General features: G+C 42.2%; 1 protein-coding gene across 5 annotated transcripts in view; it reads right to left on the bottom strand.

Moving 5' to 3' along the window:
* FKTN (fukutin) overlaps window positions 1-18,660 on the bottom strand; it is a 60,311-nt gene that overhangs the window by 33,210 nt on the left and 8,441 nt on the right. For all 5 annotated transcript variants that reach the window (XM_045020613.1, XM_045020609.1, XM_045020612.1 and 2 more), the window contains exons 4-9: window positions 13,165-13,368; window positions 9,254-9,531; window positions 6,679-6,811; window positions 4,205-4,334; window positions 2,856-2,989; window positions 1,609-1,736 (exon numbers count right to left, since the gene is read on the bottom strand). In XM_045020613.1, coding sequence (XP_044876548.1) covers window positions 1,609-1,736; window positions 2,856-2,989; window positions 4,205-4,334; window positions 6,679-6,811; window positions 9,254-9,531; window positions 13,165-13,368 — 1,007 coding nt within the window. The remainder of the gene's footprint in view (window positions 1-1,608; window positions 1,737-2,855; window positions 2,990-4,204; window positions 4,335-6,678; window positions 6,812-9,253; window positions 9,532-13,164; window positions 13,369-18,660) is intronic.

Here is an 18,660-nt window from a genome sequence, read left to right as displayed (position 1 = left end):
GCGCTTAGTGGGGACACACACAATCGACTGTATCAAATTGATTTCTAAAAAATCGACTTCTATTAAATCGACCTAATTTCTTATTGTAGACTTACCTCAAGAGGACTAATTTCCATGCTCCTTTTTGATATATATTAGATATAGTTTACTATACCTAGAAAGCACCTCTTTAGGATTTCAAGTTTCCATTATATTGACTACTTTCTAACCACACCCGACTATCACAGACCAAACTTCCACACCAGCCTCCCTCCAATACCACTTAAAAAGAAAAGGATTAGAACAATCATATTTTTGTCTTAATCTGTGAAAGCTGGAACATCAGTACCACATCCAAGAGTGCAGTATCTTGGGCACAACACTGGAGCATGAATTCAAAGCCAACATCCATTCTCACACATGGGAGGCATTCTGCTTTGTGCAGGGAGAAAAAACGCTGCTTTCATGCCCATAATGACTGGTGCACACATAATTTTGGAAGAGAATATCAGCTCTTTTGGCAAGGAACTGGATGTCACAACATAAGTATGGCACAACCTTTGGCCCACACAACCTTTATCACTGGAGATGAGGTATCAGATGGAAAGAAAGAACCCCGTCTAACTCTCAGAACCCAGGCTGAGTTTGCTCGGCTAACTGTTTACCTAAGAATATAAAAATGACCATACTGGGTCAGGCCCAGTGGTCCATCTAGCCCAGTATCCTGTTCCCAACAGTGGCCACACCACCTTATGCTTCAAAGGGAATGAATAGAACAAGGCAATTATCGAGTCATCCATCCCCTGTCATTCAGTCCCAGCTTCTGGCAGTCAGAGGTTTAGGGATACTCAGAGCATTGGGTTGCCTCCCTGACTCTCCTCACTAACTGCTATTGATGGACCTATCCTCCATGAACTTAACCTGCATGCTTAAATCTACATTTAACTGCATATTTGATACAGAAAAGAGGAAGATACTGTAAATGGGGTTCCATGTTTCCTAAACCACTTTAATAACAGGAACATACTTTAAAAAATACCAAAGGCATTTAAGAGTAATGGTCCATATCACTGCAGAAATGCTATTGTGAAATGTATTGCTGTGGACCATTACTGCAGAATCTCAGTGAGTTGCGTTATTTTGCAAGGACTGGTGAGCCCCCGTGCCATAATCTCTAATCACACAAATAGATGACTGAACCCTCAGTGCTACAAAATACATAAAAACAAGCACCTGAAAGAAAAAAAATTGTAGCTCGATTCCCCTTTTTATTAAACTAGTGCTTGTCTTAGTCCAGATGACATCTGTTTAACAATTGGATTCCAAGGTTACTGAAGATTTGCAAAGAGCAGGCCAACAATGCTGAATACAACACCAATTTGATGAGACACTTAAATGTCACTGTTTCTCTTCCCATTTCTCCAGCCCTCGCTGTGCAAAATCTCTACAAATTCTTCTCTTCCTGAAGCACCTTCTTGCTTGGAGGATAAAGCTAAATGCCAACTGTTGCAATTACTATTTCTAAAACATTGCCATTACAGTAACACATAGTATTTAATAATAGCATTTGATGCTGTAACAATTTGTTCAACTAGTTTTCCCTTCTATAGATTTGAAATGAATTCATACTTAAATTTCTTGCCCGATTTGGCTTGAGTTCCTCCATTCCATATATGGTCATCGTCTTCATAGAAGAAAAAAATATCAAGTTTCACATCATCTTCTCCCTGAAAGGAGAGTTCCAAGCTGTCTTCTACCTGTGAGACAGACAAATACACTTCATATCCTCATATAACAATCAGGAAAAAAACAAGCGGTTGTGATTTATTTGTGCTGACATGTTACAGGGGAGTAATTGCCTTGTTACAATCTTGGGTGTCCCCCTCAGTGGGGGACACTTGAAGGGTAAAAAGAGAAAAAAGAATCTGGTCACCAAGGAAACCCTTTAACAAGCCCTCTCCAAGAAAACAACTGCTCTCTAAGATCATAGAAGACCAGTTTCCATAGCTCTAGTCTGTATACATATTGGCAACAATGCAAGTGTAACCACATTTTTTAAGCAGATCTCAGAGCAGGAGTATTTTATTAGAACACAAAATGCAAAAAACAGACTCCAATTTGAGAGTCACATAAAAGAGCAGAATAACCTCAATAAAAGAGCAGAATAACCTCAATTAATTACTTATTAACATTCCTTCTTTTTCGTTTCATATGTCCATTAGCACCAGTTAATGATGAATCTCCTGAATCCAAACTAAACTAAGACTGTTTGTGAGATCACACACTGACATAGGGGCTGTCTATAGCTCCTGATAAAATACGATCTTCCGCATCTCTGTCCTAGACCTGTGACTTTGTCTCTTCACTCCACCCTTGTGATCCTGCACTGTAGCCATTAACTCTTTGGAGTCTAACAATGATATTTCTTGAACCATCTGGGGGTCACTGATGGGCACCCTGAGGCACTTCTCTTGCAGCCCTTCCAGCTGGCTGTAAGCACAAGTCTATGCAGAATGATATCCCTATAAGTAGGCCAAATCAATCCACCTTCATATTTAAGGTTCTCTAGTGACACTAACACACAGCTAGAAACCTCTTTAATTTAATAGTACATACAGAGTAGAATTCAGAGGCAGGATCAGGATGCCATTATGAAAGGTGTTGTACAAAACACACATTTCCCCCAACCAAGAAAGTGTATGAAATCAATGAGTTTACACATGGGTAAATTAAATGTGCACAAACATTTGCACGATCAAGGCCCACAAGATCCTCTCTTATGAAAACTGTTTTTAAACACCTTCAGCCAACCAGAACCTTGAGAAAAATGTTATAATGAAGGTAAAGTTCACAGTTCAGATTTGTTACTCACTAACCTTGCCAAACTTGTGCTTCAGTGGTAGTCCTGCCTTCTGAAATGCTGGAATAATATCAGATTTATAGTCTTGTATGAAGACCCCCAAATCCATGTCTTTGCTATAGGGAATAATATTACACTGTCTATACCAGCCTAAAAAATGGAGAAAACATGAACTCAGAGACATGGTGAATACACAGCTAGAGCTGAAACAAAGTAAGAATGAAGTTTCATGTGCCACTAGCTGAGATATCTTTGGGGGGAGCCACTCAGCTGCCCCCTACAGAGACATCTGGATTGGAAGAGGAGCAGCAGAGGGAGCTACTCCACTTGTGACCAGCTGTCTCCTCTGGAAAAGTGAGGATTGTGAAGGAACCTATCACCACTTAAATAACAGTCCCTCAATCTCTTCTAAAAGTATGTTTTCTAACTTACATTTTTTAAAGAAAACTATTCCTGATCTGAGCCCTTTATGCCAAGTTTAATCTAATATTTATGGAGTCACAATTCTATTTTTAAAAATGGATTACTTCACTTCAAATACTAGTTATTTCTAGGATGTAAACTGCGTACATGCTGCTGCTGGGAAATGGTGAGACTAGAAACCAGATATGCTTCCCTCCACCCCCTTTTGTTTAATCCACATGGTACGTAACTGCAAATCACAAAAATAATACTCCATTTTAAGGAAAAAATAAACCCTAACATTTCATGAAATACTAACAAGAATTATTAAATCTATGGCTATAATCTACTTTGGAATTTAACATTCTCTTTCACCCATAATGAATTTGGGATATTGCTTTCAACCTTGGTACAGTCAATAGGTTACCATATGGTCCCCCCTATACTGAAGTCTTATAAATAATTTATCACACTGAACACCAAGTTTGTGTGGGATGGAGAAAAATCTGCATCTAAAATAAACGATAACTGAGAAGCAAGATTCTTCTGCATTTTCTTTCAAGTGACCTGGCCCTGCAAGCTGCTGAGAGTTTCCTGAGAGGTGATCAATGTACTGAAGTTCTACTGACTTAAATGAAAACACTCAACATTTCATATGAAGCGTGTCCAGCATCTCAAATGGCTGGGCTCTAAGTGGCTTCTGAAAGGGATCTTGGAAATAAAACAAATACTGTTTATTTTATTGTAATTTCTGGATTCCTCATTTTGACTTAGTAGTGACGTTATTTTAACTGTGCTAACGCACTGCTTCACACACCTATCACATACCCCCTACTAACCTGATGCATTCAGCTGTCAATCTCAGCCACCAGCACTGGAACTAAACAGGATTAAATGTTTCAGATTTCAAAAGGCGCTTCAATGGGTTTGAAAAGCAATACAATATAAGCTCAAATACTTTACCAAGGCATGTTCCACTGCTCAGCCAGAACCTCACTCCTAAGTTATTTAATGTCAGGGCAGCCAGATGCAGCAATGCTTTTGCTTTTTTCCTAAACTCCACTGCATCAAGAGAGGCATCATCAGGATACAGCTAAAGGGTTAAGGAACATTAAACTACTTTCAGACATAAATGCACCTTAACGTTTTCAAGTTCTTAGTTAAAAAAAAAAAAAGGGCAATTTTTTTCAAGACCGTAATTAGTCTCTGGCCACTGTCCACACCGCCATCTTGTGGCTGTTTGGCAATACAAACGGTGAAATGAGAAAAGTAAAATTTAAATGCCTATCCAATAAACCAACCCCGGGGGTCTGTGAGCCCTTTCAAAGGGGTTGGTTGAAGCCCTGATTCCCGGCGCACCCTGCGGGGCTGAAGACGAGCAGAATAGGGCTGAAGCCCCAATCCCTGACCCTCCCTCCCTCCCTTCGCCCCCCCTCCCCCCCCCACTCCACAGGGCTGAAGGCCTGATCCCCGGCACCCCCCAGGGGACTGAAGCCTGGAGCTCCAAGCCCTGATGCTCCCTGTGAGGCAGAAGCCTGAGCCTATGAGCAGAGTTGGGGACATGGAGGGCATTCCCACCCCCCCAAACTGCAGCACTAGATTACGGCAGTCCCAGGGGCAGTCCCCCCCCCTCAATCTCCTCTCCCTGTCCCTTGGCCAGGTCAGAGGCAGAAGCTGGAGCCGGGCAGTGCGGGGCAGCTGCTGCTCTGGCTGGCGCCATGGAGTAGGCAGCAGCAGTGTTCCTTCCTCTCCTGCTGGCGCCCTAGGTTGAAGATGCTCCTCAGCTACTAGCCCCATTTGCTCCGGCAGAGGCAGTCGGTAAGAGTCCCCCCAGGTGGGGAGATCCAGCTCTGTGGCTGGCAGACTCCTTGTGGAACAGGGACCGCAGGGGAGTCCTCACAGCACACAGCCCCTAGTACTCCTCTCCCTGCACCATGAGTTACCCCCCTGCCTGCACACAGCCCCTAGCCACCCCATCCCTGTACCCATAGCCACCCTGTGTGCACACAGCCCCAGCTATCCCCTCCCTGCAAGCTGAGCTATCCCTTCCCTGCACAACAGCCCCTAACTACACCCTCCCTGCACCCTAAGCTGTTTTCAAACTTTCTGAGCTAAGCTCCCCACCTTTGGGTTATAATTTTTGCTTGCACGCCACGCGCTCCCCCTCCCCCCCAACCCAGACAGGAGGGTGGCCTGCTGAGGTGAGTCCCTGGACCCTACCATGCAGGGGTTGTTCAAGCCCCACCTCTCCCCCCCGCAAATAGAAGTCAAACTACGCCTATACCCAAAGCCCCTGCCCCGAAGCCCCTCCACTCCCACGGGGCCCTGCAGTTTTTGTAGCATGTTGAGGGGGGCCTCAGAGAGAAAAAGGTTGAGAACTCCTGTAATAAACCATCCTCTGTGTTACTTTTTCCAAACTCATAAACTGTAAAAGTCAGTATTAACGTACTACCGGAATGATCCACACCAAAACCAAAAAGATGAATGTATGTATTAAAGAAACAAAATATGTAAATTAAACCTCTGCAATGCTTACAATGCTTACAACTTTTCAACAATAATGCATACTGAGCCTGATCCTGCTCTCCCTAAAGTCAATTACAAAACTCTTATGGATACCAACTGGGGACAGAATTGGGCTCACTGTGGTTATTTTTAGCACATTTTTTACAACTTGTCTGGTGCCACCAAGTGTTAAAATTGTGTAGTGAAGTTACAAGTTTACACTAATTTCAGTTGAGGCACAGTCATTTAAGAGTAGCAGTGCATTTTCAAGTTATCAGAGCACAAAAAAACATCTTAACAACAAATGGTCTCCATCCCATACTGGGATAACTCTGGTATCAACTTTCCAAATCAAAAAAAAAGTTTTTCTTGACTCTGAACAAGCTCTAAAAAGATTCAACCCAATCAATCACTTCAAAAGTTACAAGCCCCTGAAAAAAGGGATTTTGAATGAATGTACTCTCAAATTTAAGCATAACTCTACAAATGTGCTGTAATGCATGGTCAATCCTACTGTGACCAAAATTAAAAAATTACCAGAAAATTGGGACTCTCGTTTACTCTAAGGCTGCTTTATACAACTCTGACAGAGTAGAGGGGTCTTAAAGTGTGTGTATATCTATATATAACCATTTATCTATTCTCCATATGATTTCAAATGCAGAGACAAATGCAGCCAGAATAGAACCAAACAAATGAAACATCTTTAGTTATTCAGAGAAAGAAGTTCTAGTTATACTCTCAATTGTAAAAAAAAAATAGTTTATTTACTTTCTGAGAACGAAGGCCCCAATGCTGCACTTATGCAAGAGTTTAATGTTAAGCCTATGAGTAGTCAAGTCAAACACATACCTCAATGTTTGCAGGATGGAGGCCTAGGAGTGGAAATCTACTTTACATTTCAATGGAAATACTACCTGATTACCACTCACCTGAAAGAATGCCCGAGCTTCTCTGTACCTACATTCAAGAAACCTAGAGTGTGACATCTCCTCTAGAAATTGGGACAGATTTTTTGGAATCTGAACTTTTAAGTCATCAATGGAAAGTTGTAGTACTTCTGGCCTGCAGTGAGAAAAAGATATATTATATTATCCTGGCCAAGAATGCATCATCTGTGACTAATCAAACGCCACCTCCTATCTCTGGCCCAGGTTATAAAGATCTAAAACATATTGAGCACTTGCTACCTATATCCAAATGTATTACAACCGATTACACAAAACTAGAACTTCTTGGGTGTAATAAAATCTACAAACTACTCTCCTAGGCAAAGATTTTCAAAATAGGGGCTAATATTAGACTCCTAAATCCATATTTAGACAACTGAATAAATCATCTTATTTTTCAAATGTGCCAAATAGACCAGCAGCTCACACCAAGTTCACTGGGAGCTGCTGTTTTTCAGAGCATTTGAAAAAATAGGCCATTTATTCAGTGCTTAAATATAGGTTTAGGAGTCTAATATTAGTCCCTATTTTGAAAGTCTGGGCCCATATTAATAATTTAACAATAGTTTAGGCCTTCATGACAACTGAAATGTTGAATGACATTCAATAGTTAATGCCCTGGATTTTAAACGTTTATGCATATAATAAATACAAGAGTCCACGGTATAGAAGGGACGTTTAGTAACTCAGTAATTCTTAGCAAAAATAAATCAAGGTGTTTTCCTTAACTACAAGTGTTTGTTTCTGTTCTGGTTGTTGTGACAATTTCAAGTAGACTGCAGGAATATTATTCTCACAGTCAGGCTGTATGCATCTTGCTTCGCCAAGACTGCAGCAAGTGTGTAGATTTGCCATTTTTCATATGCTACTGAAACACTGCATAAATGAAGGCAGTCTAGTTGTGGCTTAGAAGGCTGGGCTTACAACACCAAAGAACATGCTGCTCAGGGAAGGCAAAAATAGAAGGAAAGATAGAAAGAGAAATTGAGACGCAAAGAGTCAAGTTACAAGAGTTCCAGTCAACCATTACTGAGCTCTTTATCAGTTTCCCAAAGGGCGGTCCCAATGATGTTTCTCTCTGTGGATTCCCTTTTTTAACCTTCCCTTATTTTAACCTTACTATAATTATTTCTGACACTACTATTTTACCACATTTACTAAAGTGAATAAAAGAATCAGGACCCTATAATGAAAAAAATAAAGTCACAGTACAGAAAATGTAAAGTCAATTCTCTTTCAAAACCCACCTCAAACTCCAGATCTGATCACCCTGGAATTCTGGGGAAGTTCAGAGCCAGGCTACCTGTTTTTGACCAATTTTAGTAGAGGCACTTTCATGCCAAGTTCCTATTTCAGTCACTTATAGTAACTTTAAAAATGGAAGAGAAGCACAGTTTAAGCACAAGACTGGGGGTAAATAATTCATCCCAGATCTGACACAGACTTTGCACATCTGACAAGGTAATTCACTTAACGTTGCTGCTTCAGCTTCCCTATTTGTACAGCAAAAATACAAGTACCTGATGGGGTGTTGTGAGGATTAACATTTGTGAAGTGCATTGAATATAAAAGCACTATAGACTTGATCGCAATTCCATTTAAGTAAATAGCAACCCTTCCATTGCTTTCAATGGTGCAGAATCAGATATGTTACTACTCCCATTCTGGCTGAAATTGCTTGTGGTCATTCAAAATTTTATTTTTTGGGGGAGGTTAAAATTCCAGTTGGCCATTTCTCAGGTAACCAGGGCTGAAAAACCACTGGTTTTCAATAGTCCATATATAAGCAACTAAATAAGTGGACCTAAATCTACAGCACCAGAAAACCCACACACTTGTGCATAAATATGGGTTCCCTTATTTGCATACACCAATATGGGGGAGGGGTTTGACGCAATGGTTCAAATGCATTTCTGACCCAGCTATGCTGGCATAAAAGAGGTCTCTCTTCAATATCCTTCCACATTAGTCACTAGGTGCTGTTACAATGATCTTTTTTGCAAATGTAGCCTCCCCTTTTCTCAATGCTGAGAATGTCCCATATGAAGTTTTCTGACCACATTTTGGCTCTGTAGCATAATACAAAAGGTACAGAAAGAGGTTACACTTCTTTAATATCAGATATTGCTAATATGACAATCTCTATCTTTCCTGACATATATTTACTTCAAAATATTTCAGACATAAGCTGACAAGCAGAGTCATTCAATTATCTGCTGGCAAGATGTGCTACTATACCTCTTTGGAAATCAAAATATCCTACCACAAATCAATGCTGGGTTGGCCCATTACTGGATCTCTCACGCTCAGGTTAAGCCACTTAACCTCTCTGTGTCTCAATTTCTCCATCTGTAAATTGGGGAAAATACTTGTTTTACTATTAATATAATTGGATCTGTCACCTTAAACTTTTGATTCACCTGCATTTTAGTGAACAGATGAATTTCATAACTTGCCCTTTATGAACCATGAATTACTGATCTTAAGACAAAGTGGTAGTATTTATTGTGCTATAATAGCCTTATATCCTCCTTGTCTTCCTCCATTTTTAACTTACTTGTTGTAAGCTCCAGCGAAGCGACCAAAGTGTAGCTTTCGGAAAGGCACAAACTTTCTGTCTATGTTTTGCTTCAGCCGCAATGGGCCATGCCAGACATAGTTACCATTCCTCTCATAAAAGACCACCAGGTGGATGGCATGAGCTGCCAGTTTGAAGATATAGTGGAGGGGAATTTCAATCCCAGAGAGGTCATCCATCCCTTCCAAACGGGGGTCTTTGTTCTGTATCTTTAGCCACTGGAACCCCATTTTTTCAGCAGCCCTAAACAAGCTCACCTAAACATCAGAGAAACAACACTTAGGACAAAAGGACAAAAACAAGACTTCAACACTAAGGGCCAATTCTTCATTCACATACGTTATTCCTGATTTACAACATACAAATTAGATCAGAATCAGGCCCTACCTATTCCAGAATTTCTCCTAAACCTTAAAAGGATGGTAACCGTCTATGCACATGTTCGTTTTCTACTTGTTTTCACTTCACTTACCTTAATTCACAGCAATACCAAAATAAATAGATTAAAAAAAAAAAAGCTTAAATGTCCCCATTTCTCCAAGTTTTGTAATGCACAATGAAACCACTAATGATTTCCCTCTTTTGGTGAAAGCCCCGTAATCATACAATACACACTGGGATATGACACCTCTTCCATTACTTAGGGCTTGCCTACATGAACATTTAAGGCCAGGTCTACGCTACGCACATTGGTATAACGACATCACTCAGAGGGGTGAAAAATCCAGACCCCTGAGCGAAGCAGTTATACCTAACCCCCAGCGTAGACAGTGCTAAGTTCATAGACTCATAAACTTTGGTCAGAAGGGATCATTATGATCATCTAGTTCGACCTCCTGCACAATGCAGGCCACAGAATCTCACCCACCCACTCCTGTAACAAATCCCTAACCTATGTTTGAGTTACTGAAGTCCTCAAATCATGGTTTAAAGACCTCAAGGTGCAGAGAATCCTCCAGCAAGTGACCCGCCTCTGCCAATCTGCCCTGGAGGAAAATTCCTTCCCGACCCCAAATATGGCGATCAGTTAAACCCTGAGCATGTGGGCAAGACTCACCAGCTAGCACCCAGGAAAGAATTCTCTGCAGTAACTCAGATCCCATCCCATCTAACATCCCATCACAGACCACTGGGCATATTTATCTGCTAATAATCAAAGATCAATTGCCAAAATTAGGCTATCCCATCATAAACTTATCAAGCTTAGTCTTGAAGCCAGATATGTCTTTTGCCCCCACTACTCCCCTTGGAAGGCTGTTCCAGAACTTCACTCCTCTAATGGTTAGAAACCTTTGTCTAATTTCAAGTCTAAACTTCCTAGTGTCCAGTTTATATCCATTTGTTCTTGTGTCCACATTGGTACTAACCTTAAATAATTTCTCTCCCTCCCTGATATTTATCCCTCTGATATATTTATAAAGAGCAATCATATCCCACCTCAGTCTTCTTTTGGTTAGGCTAAACAAGCCAAGCTCTTTGAGTCTCCTTTCATAAGACAGGTTTTCCATTCCTCAGATCATCCTAGTAGCCCTTCTCTGTACCTGTTCCAGTTTGAATTCATCCTTCTTAAACATGAGAGACCACAACTGCACACAGTATTCCAGATGAGGTCTCACCAGCGCCTTGTATAACGGTACTAACACCTTCTTATCTTTACTGGCAATACCTCGCCTGATGCATCCTAAAACTGCAACCGCTTTTTTGACAGGAGGACTCCTCTTGTTGACATACTTACCAACTTTTGCAGAGATGGATTAACTACGTCAAATGGAGAAGCTCTCCCATCAGCATACTAGCTTCTTCACTAAAACATTCTACGTGTAAACAAGCCCTTGGTTTGCAGCAAGCTGGAGTGTGAATCTACCCTGCACCAGCCTGCCACACACCCTCAGCGTGGATACTGCTGACATGCATTAGCAGTTCATTAATGCATTTTGATTAGTCCCATTTCAAAAAGGACGAGATCAAATCACATTAATGAACTGTTAGTGACTGTCAGCCTAGTGCACATTGACAGCACATAGCAGGCTAGCGCAGGGTAGATTCACAGCCCAACTTGCTGCAAACTAAATATACCTCTACTCCGATATAACGCTGTCCTCGGGAGCCAAAAAATCTTACCGTGTTATAGGTGAAACTGCGTTATATCGAACTTGCTTTGATCTGCTGGAGTGCGCAGCCCCGCCCCGCCCCGCCCCCCCGGAGTGCTGCTTTACTGCGTTATATTCGAATTCGTGTTATATCGGGACGCGTTATATCGGGGTAGAGGTGTATTCATGTAGACAAGCCCTTACTTAAATCCAACTCTCACATAATGTTCTAACAAAACTGCCACTGTGTAAATATATACGCACAGATTTTTCACTGGAATGATTATAAATGTTTACACTGAAGCGGCCAACCTCTGTGCTACTTTATAGATTCTGCTATGAAACACTGTACCCTTCCTGATGCCTTATGCAAGCACTCAGCTCCCTGGTATTCTTCTCTTCTTGTTTGAATCCTACTTCTTTAGCCATTAAACACACACACACACACTTCACATCTTTGCATCCACTATCAAATCCACTATCAAATACCGATGCTGAAACCTTGAGAGAGTCCTTGACTTTGAATTTACTTGTTTCCTCCCACCCCACAGCACCACGTCTTTAGCTTTGGATCACTCCCAGAATTCATTCTTACATTGAACCTGACTCTTCTGACGTCCTTATTTATGCCTTGATTATATCATGACTTGACTGTTGCAAATCCTTCTTTTTGCATAAATGTTAGCCTAAATTTCACAAGTTACATGAAGCCAATCAGCTTTAACATATTCCTCAAGGGAGGGGAATAAGATGATGACTAAAGAGAAGAAGAAGATCACTCAAGACTTAAACAGCTCTTTTCAACAGCAAATCCAAAATTGTAAGCTCCCCTTTTACAGATGGCATCACTGAGGCACAAAGAGGGAAAGCTAGAATAGTGTTCTGACTCATGGCCCTATGCTCAGTTTCTGTAAGCTAAAATTAGTATTGACAAAGAGAAAGAAAGAAAGAAATGCAGCCAGCCTTCTTTACTCAGGCCCAAAATGCCACCATTTTTCACTGTGTTTGAGTAAGAGAGTTTTACGTCTGCCTGTCTCACATTTTTTTCCCCTTTCTTAAATAAAATCATTTAGATTTTTATTGAAGTCATCTCCATATATCTTGTGCAAGTTAATCAAATAATACACATTTCCAGAATACAGTAATTTTGTACACCTAGCTTTTCTTTTTATCATAAAGCCCCAGCTTTTTCTGTCAGAAAGAGTTTAATTAAAATCTTATAATATAAAAAATAAATGACAAGGTAACAAACATACATCAGTATATGGTTGCTGTACATTATGAAACAATCATATAAATGCACATTAACAGCTCTGCTACCTCTGCAATGGATACTACTCAAAATTTACTATGGCTATACGTATGATAAATTTCTATTTCTTTTTCTTCTCCCTTTCTAACAGATCTCTCCCTCTCTTTCTTCTGAAAGTTGGTCCCCTCTCACCTCAGTCTATGTATGTTGTGGACAGTGGCCCAACTATCTTTGGGCTACCTGATGAATTCTCAGTTCACTGAGACAGCCTTTGAAACATTTTATCTGAGCTTCTCAAGAGCGTTGGCAGAAGCTAGTCTCTCTTTGGGACTTCCCTGCCATGTGCCATGCATCTTGAACAGACTGTTGCATGACTTCCCTTTACCTAAAGGTTTCTAAAAAAAATTTAAGTACACCACCACTTTTAGACCAGTTCCACATCATGAACTTTAAACCTGGAAGTCTTTAAATATTTTCTGTTCAACCATTAATCCTATAATGGCTGGGTGCATCACAGCAGACAAAAATGAAAAAGGAGAAAATCTTACTTCATGTTTCCATGTTTTGTCCAGTAATGCAAATGTGGTGAAGTCCCGTGCAGCACAGAAATACTTGCATTCTGGGCTCATGCCATCAGAAGAGCTGCTGAGCTGTTCATAGTCTTTCTGAATTAATCCCAGAACCAAAGGATCAATGAGATACACTGGTGCATTGTGACTGGACACTAAACCAAGGAATTTCTTAATCACGTGCTGTTTGGAAGAGCAAAAAATAAGAATCAGATCACCCTATAAGTGTGTAAAAGTTAACCTTTTAAAATTATGACTCCATTAGGAATTGACCTCTCCCAATAAGACTTCTCCAATGGGAACAGAAAGTGGAATAAGCACCAAACCTGATAGCTCCAAAGGATATTACAGAGTGAAGTGTGTTCATAAAAGAACAGGGTTCCCCCGTGACACAAATTTAAGAACAAAATCCTTCACTTATTGGCTATACTTTATGTGTGTTATGTAGTCCTAAGGTGGACATATAGGAGCTCTCATATCCATATATTTTCAAGAACTCTAAGCTCACATTTTGTGTTCCATATTTCTGGCCAGTGCACTTCTTGCTGTACAGCAGAGCCCTCTACTGGAAAACGTAGGGCCACACTAGCTTTTGAGACAATGATCGTTAGACAACAGCAGCAAAATTAAGAGTAAATTGTGGGTTTAGTGAAATTTACTGGCTTTTTTCACTTACGAAATAAGTTAACAAAAATATATAATTTTCCTGAAAGCACAAATTGTGATATTCATACAAATTAGAATTAAAATTCTTTACAAGACTACTTAAAAAAAAATCCCAGTCAACAGGTTTATATAGTCATGTGAGCTAGTCATCTTACAAAATGGTCACTCAAATTTGGGAGGAAGAGGAGTTTATTATTACACATAGTAGATACTATATGCCATAATAATAATTAGCATGTATTCACCACTTTAGGTCTTCAAAGCACTATACATGTATTAACTAATTAATTCTCATCAATATGACAGAAACAGATAAATATTCTTAACCTATTTTACAAATGGTGAAACTGACAAGGAGAGTGAAGGAAACGATCTCTGATCATAAAACATGCTCATGGTAGCACTATTTCACAGTGCCTTATGCTGTGGAACTGGTAAAATCTAATCAGGAATTTTTGCATATTTATTTTTGAGGGGCAAGGGAGAAGAATTAGCAGGTGGATTTCAAGAGTATCCTGAGCAAACTGGGACATTTGGTCACTCCGTTAAGCAGAACTGCACAATTCATGCCATCGATCCTGTATCAAGTATGCTCTTTGTAATGTTCTGGTTTCTGGTATGTACAAAAGGTGCACTGTTCAGGCAAGCTTGTATGTAATGCACTCTTTGTTTGGTCTAGACCACTCTGATGTTTGTAAGTATAAAAAAAGCACTGTAAGGACTAGATCAGGGGTCTCAAACTCAAATGACCCCGAGGGCCGCATGAGGACGAGTGCATTGGCCCGAGGGCCGCATCACTGACACGCCCCCTTGCTGCCCCTGGCCCCACCCCCAATCCACCCCTTCCATGAGGCTCCGCCCCTGCCCTGTCTCTTCTCCACCTCCTCCCCTAAGTGCGCGGCTCCCCGCTCCTCCCCCCTCCCTCCTGGAAAGTGCTAAGCACCACCAACAGCTGTTTGGCGGCTTGGCGGCGGGAAGCGCCAGGAGCCCTCTGATTCCCAGCCGCTGCGGGCAGCTCGGAGCCTTCTGATTCCCAGCCGCGGCTGGGAGTTAAAGGGCTCTGGGCTCCCCGTCGCGGGGGGCAGCTCGGAGCCTTCTGATTCCCAGCCGCGGCTGGGAGTTAAAAGGCTCTGGGCTCCCCGCCACCGCGGGCAGCTCGGAGCCTTCTGATTCCCAGCCGCGGCTGGGAGTTAAAAGGCTCTGGGCTCCCCGCCGCCGCGGGCAGCTCGGAGCCTTCTGATTCCCAGCCGCGGCTGGGAGTTAAAAGGCTCTGGGCTCCCCGCCGCCGCGGGCAGCTCGGAGCCTTCTGATTCCCAGCCGCGGCTGGGAGTTAAAAGGCTCTGGGCTCCCCGCCGCGGCGGGCAGCTCGGAGCCTGCCGGGGCTGGGAGTTAAAGGGCTCTGGGCTCCCCGCCGCGGCGGGCAGCTCGGAGCCTTCTGATTCCCAGCCGCGGCTGGGAGTTAAAAGGCTCTGGGCTCCCCGCCGCGGCAGATCGGAGCCTTCTGATTCCCAGCCGCGGCTGGGAGTTAAAAGGCTCTGGGCTCCCCGCCGCCACGGGCAGCTCGGAGCCTTCCGATTCCCAGCCGCGGCTGGGAGTTAAAAGGCTTGGGCTCCCCGCCGCGGCGGGCAGCTCGGAGCCTTCCGATTCCCAGCCGCGGACTCTGGGCTCACTCTAGAGCCGGCCCTGGTGGGGGAGCTCCGCGGGCCGCAGGGAAGAGCTCCGCGGGCCGCATGCGGCCCGCGGGCCGCGTGTTTGAGACCCCTGGACTAGATGCTTCAGCAAGATTATCCAGTCTCTAGGAGGGTGATTTGTTAGCTTGACTCATACACAGGTATTCTTTCAATTAGATACATTCACATCTCCATGGAAGAAGAAATACCAACAAACATTTACAGCAATTTATCGTACTGTGACAACAATTAAAAGTTAATCTAATTTAACACTGCAGGATGGATTAAATCAATTACGAACAAATGCCTTAATGTGCAGTTCTACTCTGAAAGTGAATGTAAAAATGGCATTGCAGGGTTGCATGTTCATCATACCTCAATGATTCCAGATCAAATGTGTTCAGTCAAGAGACTTTTCCCCACCCTCCAACTACCAGCCCTGCAAACTGAACCTGGCATTCAAATGCCAAGCTATGGTTTTGTCTGGGTCACACACTGTGTCCAATAAGATATGTTCATGGGCCATGTTCTGCTACCTCTAGAACACAACTGGCTTTAACAGAGATGCACAAGTGTAACTGACAACAGAATATAGCTCAGCAAATTGAATTTAGGAACCAGTTCTATAGGAGTTTCACAAGGAGGGATGAAATCCATTCCCCCCCTGAGCTCTGCAGGGCCAATACAACTACTAGGAATATCAGGGAGTAAATCTGTGGAAAAAGGAAGGTGTCATTTCTACAGCCACTTTTCACAGAGGAAATGCTCTTCAAGTTTAAACTTAAACAAGAGGTACCGGGGGATAGTCCTGAAGTCAAGAAGTTTCAGGTATTCAGAGAAGTTGAATAATTTATCCTGCAGAATGAAAGCTGAGAAACAACTGCAATGAGCCACCAGCAGGATAAGTATTCTGCTTTGTTACTAACAATCCAATAACATAAAAGCTACAAGGGAGCTATTCCTGCAGGCTGTTGAGCCAGAAAGAACATCACGTCCAGTACATGTCACAAAGCACTCAGTAGCTGGCTATGAGAAATGCCACTTCATAGAATCACCACATATTTCTGTGTAAGAAGGCAGTCCTCGCAGCTGCCCCTGCTTTAACTTTCCCCAAACAAGCCCTGAAGAAAAAAGTTTTAGACACAAAACCCCAGAAGCTAAAGGACAAATACCCCAAGTAGTATAGCAAGGCACACCGGGAGGTCAAACACCTTGTGAGAGCAGACAAACGACATTATAGTGATAATCTGGCAACACAAGAGGATGCAGCTGCTTGTGGTGAACAAGGAACCATCTACAAAATGATGCGGCTTATCAGTGGTAAATGGCAGACACCAACAAACACTCTCATCAGGAACAAACAAGGACACCTACTAACAATTGATAAAGAACAATAAATGCGCTGGACAGAGCATTTCAAATAATTGCTGAACAGGGAGCCACCTAAAGAGGAAGGAAACATCTAGGAGGAAGATGATGATCTTGATATCAACTATCAATCAATCAATCCTCCCTTGGTTTTCACACCTCAACTGCTAGAAGAGGGCCTCATCCTCCCTGATTGAACTAACCTCGTTATCTCTAGCCTGCTTCTTGCTTGCATATATATACCTGCCCCTGGATATTTCCACTACATGCATCCGACGAAGTGGGTATTCACCCATGAAAGCTCATGCTCCAATACGTCTGTTAGTCTATAATGTGTCACAGGACTCTCTGCTGCTTTGATATCAACAGATATCCCAACTAAGGAAGAGATCATTCAAGCCATCAAATCCTTAAAAAATGAGAAAGCTCCTGGCAAGGATAACTTGAATGCAGAATTGTTCAAGGTAAATCCTAAATTAGCAGCATCTATCCTGGCCCCTCTATTTACATCAGTCTAGGAAAGGGAAAAAGTGCCAGATGAGTGGACCAATGGGGTTAGAGTGAAGATACCAAAGAAAGGAACTCTTAGTGCTTGTAATAAATGGCATGGTATCACACTTTTATCTGTGCCAAGCAAAGTATTGTGTAAGATCATAGTCTAGTGTATATCAGAGGCAGTTGATAGTGTTCTCAGAAAAGAGCAAGCTGGTTTTTGGAAAGGGTATGGATGCACAGACCAGATCTTCACTCTACGAAACATAACAGAACGGTGCTTAGAATGGCATACATAAATTTCATAGACTTTGAGAAGGCTTTTGATAGCATTCACAGGACCAGCCTGTGGTGCATTCTGCGGGCATATGGAATTCCTTTCCGTATAATTAACGTAATCAAAAGCTTCTATTTCAACTTTACATGCAATGTTGATCACAGTGAGCTCAGTTTTGGAGTCAAAACAGGAGTACGTCACAGGTGTGTCATGTCTGCAATCCTCTTCAACATTGCCATCGACTGGGTAATGCGGCGTATAACACAAGACATGCCAAGAGCATTAAATGGACACTCTTCTCATCCCTTGAAGACCTGGACTTTTTCAGATGATGATGTTCTCCTAGCACACACCCAAAACCATATACAAGAAAAAACAACTCGACTCAACGCATTCAGCCAGCAAACTGGACTGAAAATCAACCACAATAAGACATATATCATGAACTTTAATATTGCCTCCCCATCAACAGTACGGATAGAGGATTATGTTCTCACCAATGTAGAAACATTCACATACTTGGGCAGCACCATCAGCCAGGATGGTGGAACAAGCCAGGACATCCAGAACAAAATCAGTAAAGCCAGGAACACCTTCAGGAGCTTAAATACAGTCTGGAAATCATCAAAATACAACACCAAAACCAAACTCAAGATTTATCAGAGCTGCATACTTTCAACACTACTTTATAGTGCAGAATGCTGGGGAATGAGAAAGTATGATATGTCCAAACTGTCTTCATTCCATACAACCTGCCTTAGAAAAATCCTCTGCATCTTTTGGCCCAGAACAATTTCAAACCAAGATCTATTGACACAGTGCAGCCAAGAGGATCTGAGCACCATCATTGCCAGGAGGCCTTGGAGACAGATTGGTCATATGCTTTGGATGGAAACTGATTCCATCACCAGAGTAGCAATAAGATGAACACCTGAAGGCAAGCGAAAATGAGGCCGCCCAAAAACAACATGGCAAAGAGCTGTGGAAGCTGAGCTGAAAAAC

The sequence above is a fragment of the Mauremys mutica genome, chromosome 6 (assembly GCF_020497125.1).
Source record: "Mauremys mutica isolate MM-2020 ecotype Southern chromosome 6, ASM2049712v1, whole genome shotgun sequence".
NCBI lineage: Eukaryota > Metazoa > Chordata > Testudines > Geoemydidae > Mauremys > Mauremys mutica.
Note: the sequence above shows the minus strand (reverse complement) of the source record. Positions and strands in the feature narration are given on the sequence as shown.